Raw genomic sequence first — 18,025 nt, forward strand, 5'->3', positions numbered from 1 at the left:
GTTTCCTTTAGTGCCGAGTCCCAGTTGCTTTGATGCCTCTCCAGGCCCAGCCTGACCACATTCTTTTTCGGGGCTGGGGTTAGGACATGGGACTTTGAATCATGTTCACCACTGCATAGCACGCTCTTAGTAAAGGAAGGCTTCATATCTGGAGATCCTTGAGATGATTTAAAGTGGGTGAGTCACAGGTAGGTATCTCGTTGGAAATTTTCTTTCTTTCCTGAGCTCTGGTAGAAAGCCAAGCCTCTGTACATCCCCATCTAACACACACAGCCTGTTTCTCTGAGTTATTTCAGACACTAATCCAACTGATAACCATGCCTCGCACCCACTTTTATCATGTGCTTCGGTGATAGAATTTGCTGCTTAGACCACAATTATTATTTTTTTTTTTGGTGGGGGGCAAATTGAGCTTTGATATGGACAGACTGTTCTGGCCTCTACGGCAAATAGTCCCAGCTTAACTATTCATCTCTCAATTTTTGAAACCAGGGAGCTCTGAGATCAAGCTGCCTGCATATGTATACTCTGGTAAGTGCACAGTCCCATGTTCTCAAATAGGGGAGAGCTGAGAACCCACGTCTCTTTATCCTCTTCTAGGGCACTTACCTTGCCTAGGAGAGCTGAGTTCTCAGAATTAATCACTTTCCAAATATAATAGCAAAAAAAACCCCAAAAAACAAAGAAAATACAAGTTTGGTTGGTTCATGGAGAAGGATGCTGAGGCCAATCACCTCTCAGAAAAAGACTAATTAAGGTAAAGGGTCTGGTGTTCCTGGAGGCCATGATCAGACCCTGGGGGGAGAAGATTAGGAGGAAGGGTACATCATACCAGAAGCAGCATGATGGTGCCTTGAGGATGGTGGGTGTGCTCTAGGCTTTATGGGAAAGATCATTAGGAGAGATGGCTTCAAGTAAAAGAAATGGGTGCTAAATCCCTTTTTATTTTACATATATATAAACATATATATATATGTACACACACACATATATATAAACATATATATATGTTTAATGTATGTGTATGTATGTCTGTATCTGTGTATATGTACACAGAGTGCAGTGCCCACAGAGGCCAGGCCAGAAGAAGGCATCAGAGTTGCAAGTTATGATTACAAGTGGTTATGAGCTGCCCAACAAGAGTCCAGGGAACTGAACTCAGGTCCTCTGCAGTATGGGCTTATACCTAGAGTCTGCTGCATCCCTTATACCATTTCCTCAGGGGGTGAGAAGCCTGCCCTTCACTCAAAGGCATCAGAATTGTGTACTCAGAGCAGCAGAGGTGAGAGTGAACCTTTGATTCTAAGGCCCTGCTACATACATGCACAGGAGGTAGAAGAGAGAGGGAGGGAGGGAGGGAGGGAGGGAGGGAGGGAGGGAGGGAGGGAGAGAGGGAGAGAGAGAGAGCTCTGTGAACTAACAACTTCACCTCCACTATTGCCTTACTTGAGCTCTGGGGATGCAGGCATTCAGTCTTTTCCATTCACTTTTGTGGCTTTAGTGAAAGAAAAGAATTACATTCATTAGTTAGTTAGTTAAAAATTAAAATACCCACTGTCCAGCTTTCACTGTTATTGCTAGAAGGGCAGTACAATTCTTCTGTGTCTGTGTCAGTGAGACAGAAGTGAGATGTGTGTGATGTAACTCTTCTATGATCTACATTGTTTTCTTTTCGGGAGCTGTACTGTCTTGGCCAATGCGCTGCTACCTGTAAGCAGTGGATAATTGGGATTTTGTTTTATTGAATGTCAATTGTGTACTAAAGAAATATGGATCTTGCATGGTTCAAAAATTGGTCAGAAAAAAAAAAAAACCAGCAAGGGATTATGGGGAAATTGATCTAACTGTAAAAGACATTGTCAACTAGAATAAGTCTAAAATGGCTCTTACGTCTGAACTTATTTGCATAGATTAACATTTAATCAGAGATAAAATTGGGAAAGTTTTATTGTTCTAATACTTGAAGATAGTTGTATAACATTGTGTTTAAGCTCAGCTTTAAGACCGTTTTTACATTGTGTGTGTGTGTGTGTGTGTGTGTGTATGTATGTGTGTCCATCAGAAGGTCTGTTCCTTCTTTCTGCCATGTTGGACCCAGGGACAGAAGAGGTGGCAAGCATTTTTACCTGCTGAGCCATCCCACTCATGCAATATAGTTTGAAAGCTTAATTTATAACAGCAAAACACACCCTCCTTTACATGGATGCTTTATTTAAATGTATGCATGATCCTGTGTGTAATTTTGGCTTCTGAATAAGGCAACCATTACAGATCAAGGATAGGTTTATTTATTTTTTGCATGGCTCTCTTGACTCATCCGCTCTTTCTCTTCAGTCTTTTCGACTTCAATTCACATTTCACAAAGATTTTCTCCTGGGTGGGGAGAAGCTGGAGATCATCTACATTTTCGGGGCAGAATGTCATTCTGAATAGAAACAAACAAACACACACGGTGTGATGTTTCAGATGGGGCTTATGGACATGTTTAATCTTTTATCAGATATTACACCAGTGGTATAATACATGCGATGTGATTTTTTTTTTTTTTACACTAGATTCTTAGGTTTGGGTATATTTTTATAACTTCAGAGGAAAAATAAAACATGAGTCAGTGAAAGCAATCCTCAGAGGGCCCTGCACTGAGACCCAGAAGGCTGGCTTTCTTTGTGTTCTAGTAACAGCTTTGCAAAGACCTGAAGGTGAGGGTTGTTTCTCTCACTACATTTCCCCTACTCTAGGACAGTCATCCACAGCTCCTTAACTTCCTGAGCAGGCTTTGCTCCTCGTGGTTCAGCCTTGCTAACTCAGCCTGCAGCCCTGCCTTCCTGCCTATTGGTGCTGACACTGGCCCCCTTAGGGCGTTTGTTTAGGAAACCAAACACCTGCTTGCTTTGACCATTATTTTGGCCTGAGTGCTGTTGTATACTAACTTCAAATCTAGCTGTCCTATGTAACTATGTAATTATGTATGTACGTATGTATGCATGCATGTGTATATGTATATATGTATTATGTGTGTATGTATGTGTGTATGTATGTATGTGTGTATGTATGTATGTATGTGTGTATATATGTGTATGTGTGTATGTATGTATGTGTGTATGTATGTATGTATGTGTGTATGTATGTGTGTATATGTGTATGTATGTATGTGTGTATGTATGTATGTGTGTATGTATGTATGTATGTGTGTATGTATGTGTGTATGTATGTGTGTATGTATGTGTGTGTGTATGTATGTGTGTATCATCTAGCCTTCTCTCTGTTCATCTACTTAACTATTCATCCACCCACCTATGTATCTTTTTGTCTATCTATTCATCTTCCTCTCTAGTTATCATCCATCTATCTATCTATCCATCTATCTATATGCCTGACTATAATCTATGTATCTATCTATATATCTGACATCTATTTTTCTCTCTAGTCATCTACTTGTCTGTCCATCCACCTACCTAGCTCATCTATTCATCCATCCACCCATCCATCCTTTTGTCATCCACCTCTCTGTCTAGTTATCATTTGTCTAGCTATCTGTCCATCTACTTACTGGCACAGGGTGAGTTACTTAACCTGCTTTTTCTTTTATTCCTTGCATTTAGAAGAGTGGTTGAGAGTAGAAGGTTTTGTGTTTGTGTCTTAACTCTTGATTTTGGATTCCCAAAAGTGCTAAACATTGGTCCCATGAGACAGGCGATATGATTTCCATTTGTTACTACAGACTCCAGCCTTAAAGAGGTAGAGTTATTATCTGAGGCTTAAACAGGCAGTGAGCTATGAGGTAGGACTGGCCAACACAGAATTCTGACTGACCCTGCTAGCCATCATGTTTATCTCACTGCTTGTCTCTTAGGAATGTCTATGGCCTCCTCAGGTCTCTATAATCTGAGCTGCCTGTCTTTGATGATCCTGGACTGTGCAGTGATGGGATCTTGGCATTCAAAGTTCACAAACTGCATCGGCAGCAGCTGAGCTTGTTAGAAATGAGGACTCTGAGGTCCCACCTAGGCCTGCTAACACAGCACTTGCATTCTGACAAGTTTGTAGGCTCATTCAAATTGGAGAAACCTGGGAGCGCTCCATTAGCAAAATTAATTTATCTTGCTTTCCTAATGGTGTTCTGGAGTCTATGCTGAGAGCTACAGCTCAAGAGTTTGGGTGTGTGTGCCCTCCATTCCCCACAGTGGCATGCGGTGCTATGTAGACATATAGGAGTATTTAGAACTTGGAAATGCTCCACTATTCCTTTCTGTGTGTTTTGTGTTTTCATATGTGTGCATATAGGTTTGTGTGTACATGTGGAGTCCAGAGGATAACCTCAGGCACCATTCTTCAGGCACTGTCCACCTTGTTCTTTTCAGACAGAGTCTCTCATTGGTCTGGAACTCACCAACTAGGCTAGGCTGGCTGACCAAGGAGTTCCAGGCAGCCTGTCTCCACCTCCCTAGCACCAAGATTACAAGTTCATGCCACTACACCTAACTTGCTTATGTGGGTCCTTGTGATTGTAAGGCAAACACGTCATTGACTGGGCTATCTTTCAAGCCTCCTTTCACCCCTTTTAAGCATGTACATCCTATAACCCAGAGGATAAAACTGATGTACCTTTATTATTGATACCCAGTGTTGCAGTTCTGCTAAACTGGGCTAGAGAAAATCAGACCAATGGAGCCAAGACAAATGGAGAAAGGCACTACTTAAAACAGTGTGCCAGCAAGAAAGGGGTCAATGAGTCTGACCCAAGCAAGGCAGAGTTCAGCTAAGACACTCACTAGCTTTGGAACTTCTGCCAGCCTTAGACTCCTGATTCATACATCTAGGCTAACCCTGTCAGGTCATGTGACATTAATGCTCACTCTGTCCTATGTCTTCTGCACTTTGGGAGCTCACTAAGCCTTTTTCCTCTTTGCCTTTCTTCTTCAATCTCATACAGTGTACATCGGTATAAACAGCAGTGTGATACTTAATACCACCACACAGGGTAAGGCAGTCTGACTGCTACAATGAATAGCCACCTATGTGAGCGATTATCTCTAGCTAGGAGACTGTGGAGAGGAGCAGTGCTCAGGAGGACTGAGGGCCCAAAGGGCCCTCTAAGTCTCACAAGAATAGCTAGGGGTGTGAGGAGGAGAAGCAGTTCCATTTTTCTCAGAGTGATCACGTGGAGGTCACTTGACAGCTGCGGAGTGCGCATTCAGCAACTGCCGTGGTTTTGCATTCCAGGGAGGTAAAATCTCAAGAGTGCAGTTGCATAAGGGACCAAGGCATAATAAGTCTGCCATGAGCAGGCTCCAGGCAGTGGAAACTGAGGCCAAGGGAAGCATGCGGTTCAGAGGTGAGCAACCTACTGTTTGCTATCTCTGCTAAGCCAAAAAAGGAAACCAGAATTTCTTGAACACAGAGGGCAGAGCTAGGAAAGTTGTTTAGAAGCACAGAAGTGCCCTGCCATGGAGAATACAAAGCTATAGGAAAACATGGTTGCCATGGCAAAGTATGTTGAACATCTCTCTGCTCTACAAAGTCTATAAGCACTACTGGACCACACTTCCCTTTCTTTTTTTTTTTTTTCCTACTCTCATCCCAACCCCTTCTTTCCCGCAGGAACTTTGGGGCCAGGAGAGATGACACAAACATTCCTTGGGGTTCTCCTAGGTCTCTTTCAAGATACTGGATCAGATGCTCTGCATGTGGGTCCAAGAATTCTGTATATTTAATACGCTTCCCAGTGACTCTCTGGCACCTAAGGCAGGGGGTGGGGGTGGAGAAGACAAGAAAGACACAGAGAGACAGAGAGAAACAGAGACAGAGAGAGACAGAGACACAGACATAGAGACACAGAGACACACAGGATGACAGAGACAACAAGAAACAAAGAAACAGAGAAACAGGAAAAGAGAAACAGACATAATACACGCAAAGAAAAAGAGACACACAGAGATAGACAGTGAGAGAGAGACACAGAGTGACAGAGACAAAATGAAACAAAGAAATTGAGAGACACAGAGAAACATAATACACACAGAGAAAAAAAACACACACACACAGGTACTGAGAGGGAGAAGAGATCTTGGGTTTGCAGTCTCTCAGGCTCTTTTCTGGCTCAACAACAATGCAGAATGTATAGCTCTCAGTAGTTCTTCCCTCCTGCCCCCTCTGCACCCTGGGCTTTGTGAAGCCTCGGACTCCAGAGGAAGTAGCTGGTGACAGCCACAACTGGGAAGAAACTGTCCGAGCAGTCAGAAGATCTCAGTGCTCATCTTTGTCTTCCACCTTGGGCTGAGTGAACAAGGGAGGGCCCCATGTGTTCCCTGCACCCATCACCAGGATAAACTGGTACCCACTCCCTGTGACTGAAGAGAGGCTGAGGTGGGAAGCTACTTGGAATCCATAGGCACAGATGAAGGAGCTGTTACTGTTACCTTTGCTGCGTCTCTCCAGCTTTGACCCAGATGGTCTTCAGAATGAGGCCCGAGTAGTTAGGTTCTATGTCCCATAGCATGATGGTCTGCACTGTGTTCCAGACATTGGCCCACACTGCACTGTTTTCCCACTTGAACCTGAGCACTGCCAACTCGCCGATGTCTTTGTCCAGTGTGATAAGGAAGGAATAGGTTTTATTGCTGATAATTCCTTCGCCCCTTGAAAATACAAAGGAAACCAAGTTAACTGAGTTTAGCTGTAGCACTGAAGTGCCACCGAGGCACACTTTGGGGTACCTAAGTGACTTTGGTAGGCATTTTTGTTGCATTTCCAAAACCAATGTTCAATAAACAATATTGGTGATAGGTATGGTAGGCTAAAAAGCGTTTCCCCAATAATAAAAGCAAGAAACCATGCTATTTTCTTTATTATCACATCAGAAAGGATCTGATATATGTTGCTGTTATGAATGGAGTTAACATCTTTTAGCATGGTGGGGATGTGTATGACAGATCTGGACAGTCTCAGTGGCTTATTCACACAGACAACTCATGCCACACCTTTTTCCTGAGAAAGGGCTCTCTCGGTATAAACAGAACCATCCATTAACAGGGCAGAAGAAAAATACAGGAAAGGATTTGTAGACTCACAACAAGACTCATTGAGGCATTGTTACTGTTTTGCTTACTGGTCTCCAAGACCGTACAGTAGCCCTTCACTGAAAGAGAGAGGCTAGCTCAGCGGTGCCCTTTCTATAATCCAGAACAATCCCTCGGGGAAAATTACTGACAACACAGAGGTAACGCTTCCTCTAGGTGAGGCAAGTTGAATGGAGAGTTCCCTGGTGTGGCTCATCGGCTCCTGCCAAGTGTGGTAAAGATGGCGTGGTTATCTCAACACAGGGTTGAGATGCCAGGAAAGGTCATGGTCATTTTCTAGCTGGGAAACTGGGGCAGGGAGTAGTCTCTAAGTGAGGTATTGTGAGCCCACTGGTGTGAGCAGGTATGTCATGGGGCAGTGGTCGCGTTGGGCTGCCTCTCTTGGCTGACTAGAGTTTGCACACTTTCGACAAGGGAAACAATTACAGTTTTGTTCCTAGGCACATTTTCCTGAACTTGATCGAAAGGTGTTCAGGAGTCTTTGTGAGGACCCCTGCTCCTTCCTAACACCTTCTCCCAACCTGGGTCTTGTCTGCTTTGTACACCTGAATGGAACCACTTCTGGCTTCTCTTCGCTCACAGGGCGATAGCCCCGCCATGTCCACGAACCATGCTTAGGGTTCCTTCCCTGAGCTGGGTGGACCTGAGATGCAGTGTGAGACAGGATTGGGTGGGTGTCCCATGGACCGAATGTTTGGGGCAGCCATGGTGCCCAATGAAAAATGGAGTCTGTTTGGAGTCTGTAAGAGAAGCAAGTATGCCATCACCACAGATGGGCCGCACTGGTACTTACAGGGTGATGGGGATTTTCTTTATTTCTTCTTTTGTTCCCAGCAGCGACATGGTAAAAGTAGGCTCTACTGGCTTCTCGATTTGATTGATGAACTGGACCTTGAACTGGTAATGATAAACTAGAGGTGGAGGAGGGAAGAGGGAGACAGAGAGAGAGAGGAAAGAAAATTAAGTAGAACTTTTTCCCCCCTTCTTCTTTGAAGGCAGGGTCTCACGTAGCCCAGGCTGGCCTTGAACTGCCTAAGTAGCTGAGGATGACCTTGAACTTCTGATCCTTCTGTTTTACCTTCACGAGTGCTGGGATCCCAGGCATGCTCCAGCACTCCTGGCTTATTCAGTGCTAGGTATCAAATCTCAGAACTCTGTACATCCTGGGCAAGCTCTCTACCAACTAAGTGCATGTTTTCAATGAAGCAGGATCTCGTGTAACCCGACTGCACTCAGACTCACAATATTCCTGCCTCAGTTTCCACAGCACTGGGGTTATACTATTTATATGGGAATTACAAATTTAAATTCCTATACTTTTTTTTGTTTTAATTTAAAAATGCAGGGGAAAAAACGTTTAAATGGTTAGGCACCAAAATGTTAACAATTTTTTTTTTTCACCTGAGAAGTGGGACTATGGATGTGATTATTTTTCCTCCTTCTCTGTCTCTATATAGCCTGAGTATGATACATGACTCATATCATATGTGTAATAGTGATGATGGTGGCTGGGGATAGCTCTGTGAAATACTTAACATCTGGGTGGCCTTGGTTTTATCCTCAGCACCACAAAAACAAACAAAAAATACTATTTGTCAAAAGCTAGTGGGTCTGGGGACTAGGGAGATGGCTCAGCCATTAAAGGGCTTGTCCCACAAGTGTGAGGCCCTGAGTTCATTCTCCATATAAGAAGCCAGGGGCAGTGAATTTGCTTGTAACCCTGGCTGCTGTGAGATTGGAGGCAGATACACAAGGATCCCTGGAACTCCACAGCCTGACAACTTGAAGTTCCAGAACAATGAGAGACCTTGTCTCAAAAAGGTGGAAGGCTCCTGAGGCAGATATCCTAGGTCTTTGGACCTCATAGCACAGACACACACACACACACACACACACACACACACACACACACACACACACAATGGCACACTGGAGTATAGAACTGAACTGTCATTCTGACTGGCTTTTTTGTTGTACATCTGTTGGAATCTTTCATACACCAGGCTGTTGTCCCCTTTAGCAAATCAAAGGAGATGAACGTTTTAGGGACTGGACAATGGGACCATTTCCCACTGTTGTGCTTTCTGGCCCTAATGACCGCATATCCATGTTCTAGATAGTTCCTAGCGTCAAGCTTCTGCAGGTCCCCCGAGTCTGCATTCCTGTGGGAATAGGCAAGCTCTGACTTTAGATCTCTTGGGCCTCGGGCTATTTGTCTTGCCAGCCATCTGGTGTGCAGGGTTCTGGAAGAAAGGCTTTCCTCTTGTCTACTTCAATACAAGATCCTTGGGCTGGACACCCTGACGTCACAAAAGGCTGCGTGTGGGTAAAAAGAAGACCAGGGCTACTGCCCCAAGACCAAGTCCTAAACGCTTGGGTGGCAGCTATAGGAAGAAGGACCGTGGCTTCTCGTCCCAGATGCTCCTGGGGAGGTCTTACACTGTTTGGTGGTTGCCAGGGGAACCCTGTACCAAGTAGGTGGTGCTATAAATTGAACCAAGGCAGAAGAGGAAGGTCTACCTAGGCCAGAGGCTGTATGCACTAGGGGAATGTGCTCTAGGTTGTGGGCAAAACAAGAGGTAGGGGGCTGGCCTCTTGTGCTGCTCTAAGCCGGGGGTGGATGTATTCCTAAGCACTCATGGAATACCCCAGAGTTACGGATTTTCGATTCAGCCTTCTACTATAGGGGTACTTGGTGCTGGCTGCATGTTCATCCCATGATATTGGGCATGAGTGAGTAGAACTGGATGTTTCACCAGGTGACTTGCTGATAGTATCTCATTTAACCCTCACAGCAAGTGATATATTATTATCTCATCCAACCCTCATAGCAATTGATACTATTATTATCTTATTTTACAGAGGAATGTGTGGTACACAGAGGTTCAGTGACTTTCTGAAGACCACACCGCTAGTGGCAAGCAGCATTACAGAGATGTAAGCCCAGACAGCCTAGCTGCAGCAACTGAACGTTTAAATGTTTATAGCCTGAGACCAATAGCTCTTCTATCAAGAACTCCCCTTTCAATAGCTCCTGTATCAATAACTCCCAAATCAGCAACTCCCCTCTCAATAGCTCCTGTATATCCCAAGAAAGAAGCTGAAATGTAAGAAGAGATTTAAGTTGAAAAAAAAAAAAAGTCAAAATAATTATTCAACTAATGATGAACCAGGGCCAGGTGTGGTGCGTACGCCTTTAATCCCAGCTCTAGGGAGGCAGAGGCAGGAAAATCACTGCGAGTGTGAGGCCAGCTAGGTCTACATAGCAAGCTCCAGGACAGCCAGAACTACACAGAGACCCTTTCTCAAAAATCTAAATCTAAATCTAAACAAATAAATAGTAAAAATTAAAAAAAAATTTAAGTAGCCAGTACTGGTAAAAGAATGACTTGTTTCTAAGATTTTGGTTATGTTAGCCAGGCTAGTCTTGGACTCCTAGGCTCAAGGGATCCACCTGCCTCAGCCTTCCCCGAATAGCTGGGAAGACAGGTACGCTCTGCTATGCCCCGTTATCAGTTACAGTCTTGGGAGCTAGCTGTGCTGCATCACAGAGGCTGACTTCTCATGCAATGGACTTAGTTTTCATCACACTGTTTCTATGGTGCTAGATTTATTTTCCTGGTGATGCCATCATCTGAAGGAAGAAACAGAGGCTTCTCAAAAGCAAAGCACACTGCTCACCTTGTTGTGATTCATGACTGTTTGTCATTATAATGACTAATAATAAAGTTGGATAGTTGACTCAGAGACCATGTGCCCAACCATGTGACTCACTCTTAGAAGCCATTAAAAGACATTTTTTTCAAGAGCTAGAGAGATGGCTGAAGAGGCAGCTCAGTAGTTAAGAGCACGTAAACCGCTCTTGCAGAGGACCCAAGTTTGATTCTTAGCACTCACAACTGCCTGTAACTCCGGAGGTCCTGAAGTCTCTTCGACCACCATGGATACCTGCGCTCACATGCAAACATGCGCACTCGAGAGTCACACACACGCCTCCATGTCTGAAATTGTCTACCACATATAAGAGCAAACTCTACACAACAGGATGCATGAGTTTACATAGTCCCAGAAGCCCCAGGAGTCTGGATATTGCCAGAACTTGTAACCACTTCTCCAGGAGTGGGCAGAGAGACAGCACGGATGCTTTTCTCCAAGATCCACACCTCTACAGTAAGTATTTTAATTGTTCTCTTAATGGGAAAAGGAGCTTAGCAAAATGCTTAAAAAGCAATCAAGAGAACAAGGAACTACAGAGCCCTGGCCTTGATGGAGCTGGCAGTGAGAACTGCCACCCTCTGCCATGCTTCGATGTGCATATTCTAGCACCCTAAGCATGATCTTAGGGAAGGAAATCTTGTCACTGCTGGAATTACCACAAGAGGACAGAACTCATTAGACACCTATGGAGTACATAGTGGGCTCTTTATTAAAGAGCCGTAAAGAAGGACACTGCATTAAAGCCCCTCCCCCGACTGTAACGAGAGAGAACAATCAAGCACCTTCACAGTGATACACCAAACTACACCCTAATACACTGTTTTACCTACCTAACCCCTTGGTTTTTGGTTTTCTTTTTTCAATTTTTGTTTTTCTGAGACAGGGTCTCATGTAGCCTAGGCTAGTTCAAACTTGCTTTGTAGCAGAGATTGGCCTTGAACTGATGATCCTCCTGCCTCTGCCTCCCAAGAACTGAGATTACTGGCCCATATCACCGCATCAAGTTTATGCACTGCAGGGGACTGAACCCAGGGTTTCATGCATGCTACTCAAGGTCTCTACAACTGAGCCACATCCCCAACCCTCATATTTGGTTCTCTTAGTGAAATTAAATAATGGCAACATGCCATCTCTCTTTTGCTGTGGGTACCCCCTGGGGTCCCATCAGCTCTCTCTCTCTCTCTGCTCTTTTCTGCCTAGCTCTGAACCTGGAATGTGATTCTGGCAGTATCTGCATGTTCTCTTGCCAGTTGGCTTCTGGGTGGATCTGGGCACTAGGGTAGTGCTGAGAGGAGAAACCAGTGACCTTCCTCTGTCCCTGCATGCTCTAGAGATGACTCGGAAACAGGTGAACCTCCACAATCAGCGGCAGCCCCTCCTCCTAGCTCCCAAGGCTTGTTCTTTCCTCTGCTCCTCCTCCGCCCCCGCCCCCATGTTTTGCTCAGGTGCTGCCTCAGTCTTTGCAAATTTCCATTCTGTCACCCACCTCCACAGAGTTCCACTTGCTTTCTTCCGCAGACCCAGGCCAGACAGTGAGGTCCTGTCTCTTAGCTGAGCCCTACACTGGTGGATGCGAATGGCCTGGATGAATTTCAGACAAGGCATGAGGGTTTAGAGAGCTACGGTTTTCCAGACTGTGAATAGGGGAACAGAATTCCAAACCAGGAGTTCTGGTTGCCAAAGATCCTTTTCATGTCAACTAATGTTGGTGTCCAGCAAGTCTTGTGTGCCTTTTGAAATCAATGGTAAATGCTTGACCCTGAAGTAGCCCAGGGCAAAGAGCTTGTCCACCCCCCACCCCCACCTCCATCCTGAGCTGACCCTACATCAGAGGCCTCTGTCCTGTCTCTTGAAGTTGCACTCAGGGGTGAGAGTTTCTTGCCCTTAAATTAGGTATGTGTCTTGTCTCTTTTCCTAAGTGCTCAATAAGAAGAGACAGATTTCCACATCTGGTAGGCTGTGGTTAGGAGATTTTGGGGGGCAGTCTTCTGTTAGACCTGATCATCAAGGCCCCTTGAGCTCACACAATCTATGAAGGGGAAGGCTGTGTGGCTGCTGGGAGTAGGAGTGGTCAGAAGGCCAGTACATGGAAGGCCAAGGCAGAAGGACCACCACAAGTTCAAGGCCAGTTTAGGGTTCATAGTGAGGTCCTCTCTTAAAAATTCAAAACAGTTAAAATGATATAATTGAAAGACAACAAAGGTGTGTGTGTGCATGTGTAAGGTTGAGTGTGTATGTGTGTGTGTGTGTGTGTGTGTGTGTGTGTGTGTGGTGGGTGGGGTGTCCATTCCTCCACTGGTATTCACAGAGCGTTCCTGCAGACCCCACATCTACACTGGAGCTCTGCATGAATGCAGCCACCCTTTTTGGAGAGTCTCGAAATAAAATGAATTCAACATCAAAAGCCTTTTAGGTCAGGCTATGGCTCAGCAGGAGGAGAGTTCATCTAACATGTGCAGGACTCTGAGTTCAGCCCCTAGTCAAGAACTAATTTATTTTTATTTGAATGTGTATAAACACTTTTATTAATTCTGGTAGAATTACAAAGATTAAGGGAGAAAGCATGACTGCTTTGCTTCCTTACCTTATGATGTGTTTAATTGGGTTGCTAATAAAATGATTTGGCCCCAAAAATTACACTGTGACTTCAAAGAGTCCAGATAAGCCTGTGTTCTGACAGGAGGGATGGATTCACATCTTGTAGATAAAAGTCTGCTGACCTGGAATGAGGTGAGGTGACTCTCTCCAGAGAGAAATCTGGGGTGTGAGCTCATGCCATAAAAAAATCTTGGATTCTCATTCCCGTGGACTCTACTAGAGCCATTTATTAAAATAAACAAAACCCCAAAGTTTTCTTCTCCCAGAGGCTGTGGTTAACCCAAGGTGCAGAATTTGTTAAAAGTAAATGTTTTGCTTCCTGTCCTTTTTTTGCTGTGAACCGTTAGTAGCTCCAGAGGTCTATGACCCTCTCTGCCCACATCACAAGAGGCTTTTGCTCCCCTGGCATGGATTTTACCTCACTGAGATGTAGGCCTGAGATCTTCAGTGCTTTCCTGCAGTGCCAAGAAGTTGTTCTAAACTTCAGAGAAGCTGAGAGTCTCAGGACTAAGGAACCCAGGGTTGTAGAGAAATAGATTATTTGATGGTTTTGTCAAGTATCTCAGGAGCCAGGAGAATGTAGGCTGAGTTAATCAGTAGGTGACATTCATCTTGCCACACCAGACTCTGATCAAAAATGTACAATACTACTACGTGTCCTAGGAAAATATGGATTGTGGCTTCTCTGTTCAACACTAAAGTTGAACAAATATGTTCTTTTTAAAGTTCTACAAGTGGTTTTGAAAATGGTGGTGTTGGCCAGGACCCCAGGACCCCACATCAGGGATGACCATAGCCATGGAGAAGGGGCAGTTACATGGCCTGCATTAAACACCTTGTACCAGCACCATCAATGGAATGTTCTGCAAGATTGGAATGTCTCATTTCTGTGCTGTCTGATTTAGCAGCCATGCATTTATCAGAGCTCTTGAGTGGGTGAGGAATGATATTCTGTTTTGTTTTCTTTTCTGAAGTATTTAAATCAGGGTTCAGAATGTGACTCAGGAGGTAAAGGTGCTTGCTAACAAGCCCAATAACCTGAATTCAATCACCGAGACCCACACGGTGGACAGAGAGAACTGACTTCTGCAAGTTGCTCTCTGATGGCCATAAGTACACCACAGCACATTTCCCATCCCTCCCCATACATTATATAATAGATAAAAGTAATGAAAAAAGTGTTTAGGTAGCCACATAGGGTTAGTGGATAACTACCCTTATGGACGTTGATACATTGATTGCAGAGTTGAACAGGTAAGTCTCACAGGGTGTCATCTCCGGCTTCTCCAGGGCAATCTGTTAAGGCTATAGACACATTGATCCCCATGGTAAGGGACATTAACTTGGACCCATGAGAACCTGGCTCATTGGAAGGAGTGAAGAAGAAATGGGAGACTGGGAACATAGGCTTTATTCCTTAGGCAGTTTGGTGAGTCCCCTCCACGGCAATGAGGTACTGTCCTCATTAGATGTCCCTGGAGCAAGATAGTTTGTTGAAATAGTGAGAAACAATTGTTTCCAAGGGACTTGCTACCTGCTGAACTGCACCGAGGCTCTGTCAGTGGACAAACGCACTAGGTGAGTCACTGGTGGGTGAGATGGTGCTGAAAGACTCTGAAACCTCTCAGAGCACAGTGTTGATTGTGCCTTACAAGTTTGCACATGCCTACAGCTCTTCCTCCCTGACTCCCTTCTCTTGATGCTGCTGCCCAGAAGAGTTCCGGAATCTCTAAGGTTGGACACTCACCTTTGAAGGGAGACTGGGCTCGGGTGATGAGGAAGAGCCTCTTGCTCTTGCCTGACTGATCCCTGCGGATGTCATAGCCCAGAGTGTTGCAACGGCCCTTCTTGCAGTTCAGACATAGACCCTGGCTGAAGCTGTCCATGTCGCTGCACTGGAAGCCTATACTCTGCAAGTCTCTGTGTTGCAAGGAGTCAATGAAGAGGTGCACGGAGCGCTCATGGGCACATTTGATGGTCTGGGTTATGGCTGAGACACAGGACAAGAAGACCATTAGCACTCTAAGCCCCGAGTAGAGAAAAAAAAACCACCCACCCACCCACCCACCCAACCAACCAACCAAAACCCCAAAACAACAACAACAACAACAACAACAATAACAACAAAAACCAACTCATGGTTTCAGTCCTAGCCAGATTAGTGTGTGTGTGTGTGTGTGTGTGTGTGTGTGTGTGTGTGTGTGTGTAGCAGGATTGCTGAGTTCTCCCAGACAACAGGCATCTGTTGCATCAGAAAGCTAAAGAAAGTAGACCTCTGTAGGTCCCACACTAAGATCATCTTGCTATGGTGGGATGGATTGGGAAGTATTTTTACAAACACTCTATGGTATTAGGAAAAAGTCAAATGCTTAATAAAGCAAGATAGTGCCTCAGAAGGGATTTCTGAGGTATCCTCACTGGTTAGAAAAGGCCCAGTGCTAAGGTCTGGATAGGGCGTTACCTGGATAGGGCCGTGGGCTTCGTCTCTTCTCACAACCAGGTCTGGGGCCTAATCCCCAAGGCAAAATTTTTATGAGTTTAATATTCTGGGGTGAAAGGGAGTTGGGGGCACAGCAAGATGACCTACTGAATAGAGAGTTTTGGCTGCCAAACCTAAAGACCTGACTGTGCTCTAGGACACGGTGAACAGAGAGAGCCAGTTCCTATAAGTTGCCTCCACATACAGCACCCCCAACACAGTCAAAATAAATAAAATGTAATAAATAAATAAATACAAAACTAAAAGTGTGTGTGCGCACACACACATACATACACACACACACACACACACACACACACACACACGTGCATGCACATGTACATATCACAGTGCAAGTGTTGAAATCAGAAGACAACTTTCAGAAGTCGATGCTCCTTTCTTCCTTTACATGGTTCTGGAAATGCAACTCAGATCATCAAGCTTGCAAGGTAAATACCCCAAAACACGGACCTATCTTCCTGGTCCATCAACCTTTGTCTTTTAAGAAAGGGTCTATTGTTGCACATGCTGGACTTCAACTCCTGGTTTCCTCTGCTTCTGAGTGCTGAGGTTACTCAGTGCGTGGAGTTATTGAACAGCAGGTCCTGGAACCCAGGTTTTTCTGTGCAGGCACCCTGCCTATGAAGCTATAGACCTACCCTCCCATCATGAAATTTGACCTTTCATAATATCTAATCATCTGCAGCCAATTATTCTAAAGGAATGTCAGGGAACTACCAGAAGACACAATAACACTTAAAGCAGAGGTCAGGCACAGGTCATCTCGCCTGGACCAATTCCCTCAGCGTTTTATCTCAGTCACCAGCAGCTCTGCTTGCAGACTGCCTGTTAGAAGGACACATTGCTTGCTGTCCACTCAATCACTCAGTCTCTCCAGCAGTACCCTGACCCTGCTGCTGTAACAAAGGAGAAAATAGCCTCAAAGACATTTGCAGGCTCTGGGAGCGCTCCATGCAGGGGCATGGTGAAAAGCTGTTACCGAGCTGCTTTCTGTACAGGTGTGGCTGGGGAATGCCCCCGAATGAGAGCACCTTACACAAAGGGGTGAAGAACTTCAGAGTCCCTACTTACTACCTGTTAGGCAAGCAGGGTGCACACAATTAGTTATATCACTTTAAGTTTAGCTTAAAGTGAAAACGGCAGTGACTGATCAACGTGTGTTTAACAGGCAAGTGGTGCCCAAACATTATCTTAGGATCGAGCTTTGCAAGGAGGAGATGTAGTTTCTGAGAAAAGAGTGGGTGAATCGGTTGGGACCTGCTGCTTACTGGAGTGGAGGGGTGGTGACCCTGGGAGGGTGTAAAGGGAGATAAGTGGAAAGTCCCAGAAGGCTCTGGGGTGAGACAGAAGGCTGGGAGCCCTGCCAACTGGAGTTGGTGAGGCAGTGAGGTGTGTGAAGATCTTTCTGATACTAGAGAGGTGGGGGTAGGAAGGGAATCTGCAGGGTGTGCTTGGCCTGGATTTGGGAGTGTATGTGAAGTTGAGGTCTCCAAATGTCATAGAGTGACCTACTCTCATCAAGTGACATCTAATACAAGAAATCTGGGATGCATTCAGTTTGAATGTGCCTGGAAGGTGCGGTGGCTGTTGGCTTGCCTTTTAAACCCTACTTATAACACTGAGCTACACTGTCAATGTGCATGTCAATGGATCTGCAGCTGAAAGTTGCATGGGACAATCTCAATCATGACACATGGGATCGGCAGACACAGTCTTCTGGTCATTGGGAAGAGTGAGAACCATGGCCAGGATACCAAGGCCTAGGCTGGGGAGTTAGGTTAGGCCAGTCAGTAAAAGGATTGACACACAAGCTCCAGGTCTTGAGTTCAAATCCCAGAACTCGTGTACAAGAGCCAAGTGAAGTAGTATGCTTGTAATCCCCAGGCTGGGGAGGCAGAGGCAGGCAGATCCTTGGGCCAGCCACTGACATCGCCAGATTAGTGAGAACTAAGCCATCAAGACACCGTGTCTCAAAAGAAAGAAACAAACAAACCCCAAACAAAAACAAGATGGAGGCTGTCTCTTAGATTCAGTATTCACCTCCACACAAATGCTTACACATGTGCACCTACACATACATATATATATACATGTACTCACATAGACAGACAGACAGACAGACAGACAGACA

The 18,025-nt window shown here is 45.1% G+C and overlaps 1 protein-coding gene across 2 annotated transcripts in view; it reads right to left on the reverse strand.

The window, feature by feature from the left end:
- Window positions 1–2,191: 2,191 nt before the first annotated feature.
- The window catches only part of Lipc (lipase C, hepatic type), a 130,242-nt gene continuing 114,408 nt past the window's right edge, over window positions 2,192–18,025 (reverse strand). For both annotated transcript variants that reach the window (XM_076926234.1, XM_076926233.1), the window contains 4 exons: window positions 15,142–15,384; window positions 7,873–7,990; window positions 6,420–6,638; window positions 2,192–2,425 (listed from right to left, as the gene is read on the reverse strand). In XM_076926234.1, the coding sequence (XP_076782349.1) occupies window positions 2,314–2,425; window positions 6,420–6,638; window positions 7,873–7,990; window positions 15,142–15,384 (692 nt within the window). In that variant the 3' untranslated portion in view covers window positions 2,192–2,313. The remainder of the gene's footprint in view (window positions 2,426–6,419; window positions 6,639–7,872; window positions 7,991–15,141; window positions 15,385–18,025) is intronic.

This window comes from Arvicanthis niloticus, chromosome 27 (genome assembly GCF_011762505.2).
Source record: "Arvicanthis niloticus isolate mArvNil1 chromosome 27, mArvNil1.pat.X, whole genome shotgun sequence".
In the NCBI taxonomy this organism is placed as follows: domain Eukaryota; kingdom Metazoa; phylum Chordata; class Mammalia; order Rodentia; family Muridae; genus Arvicanthis; species Arvicanthis niloticus.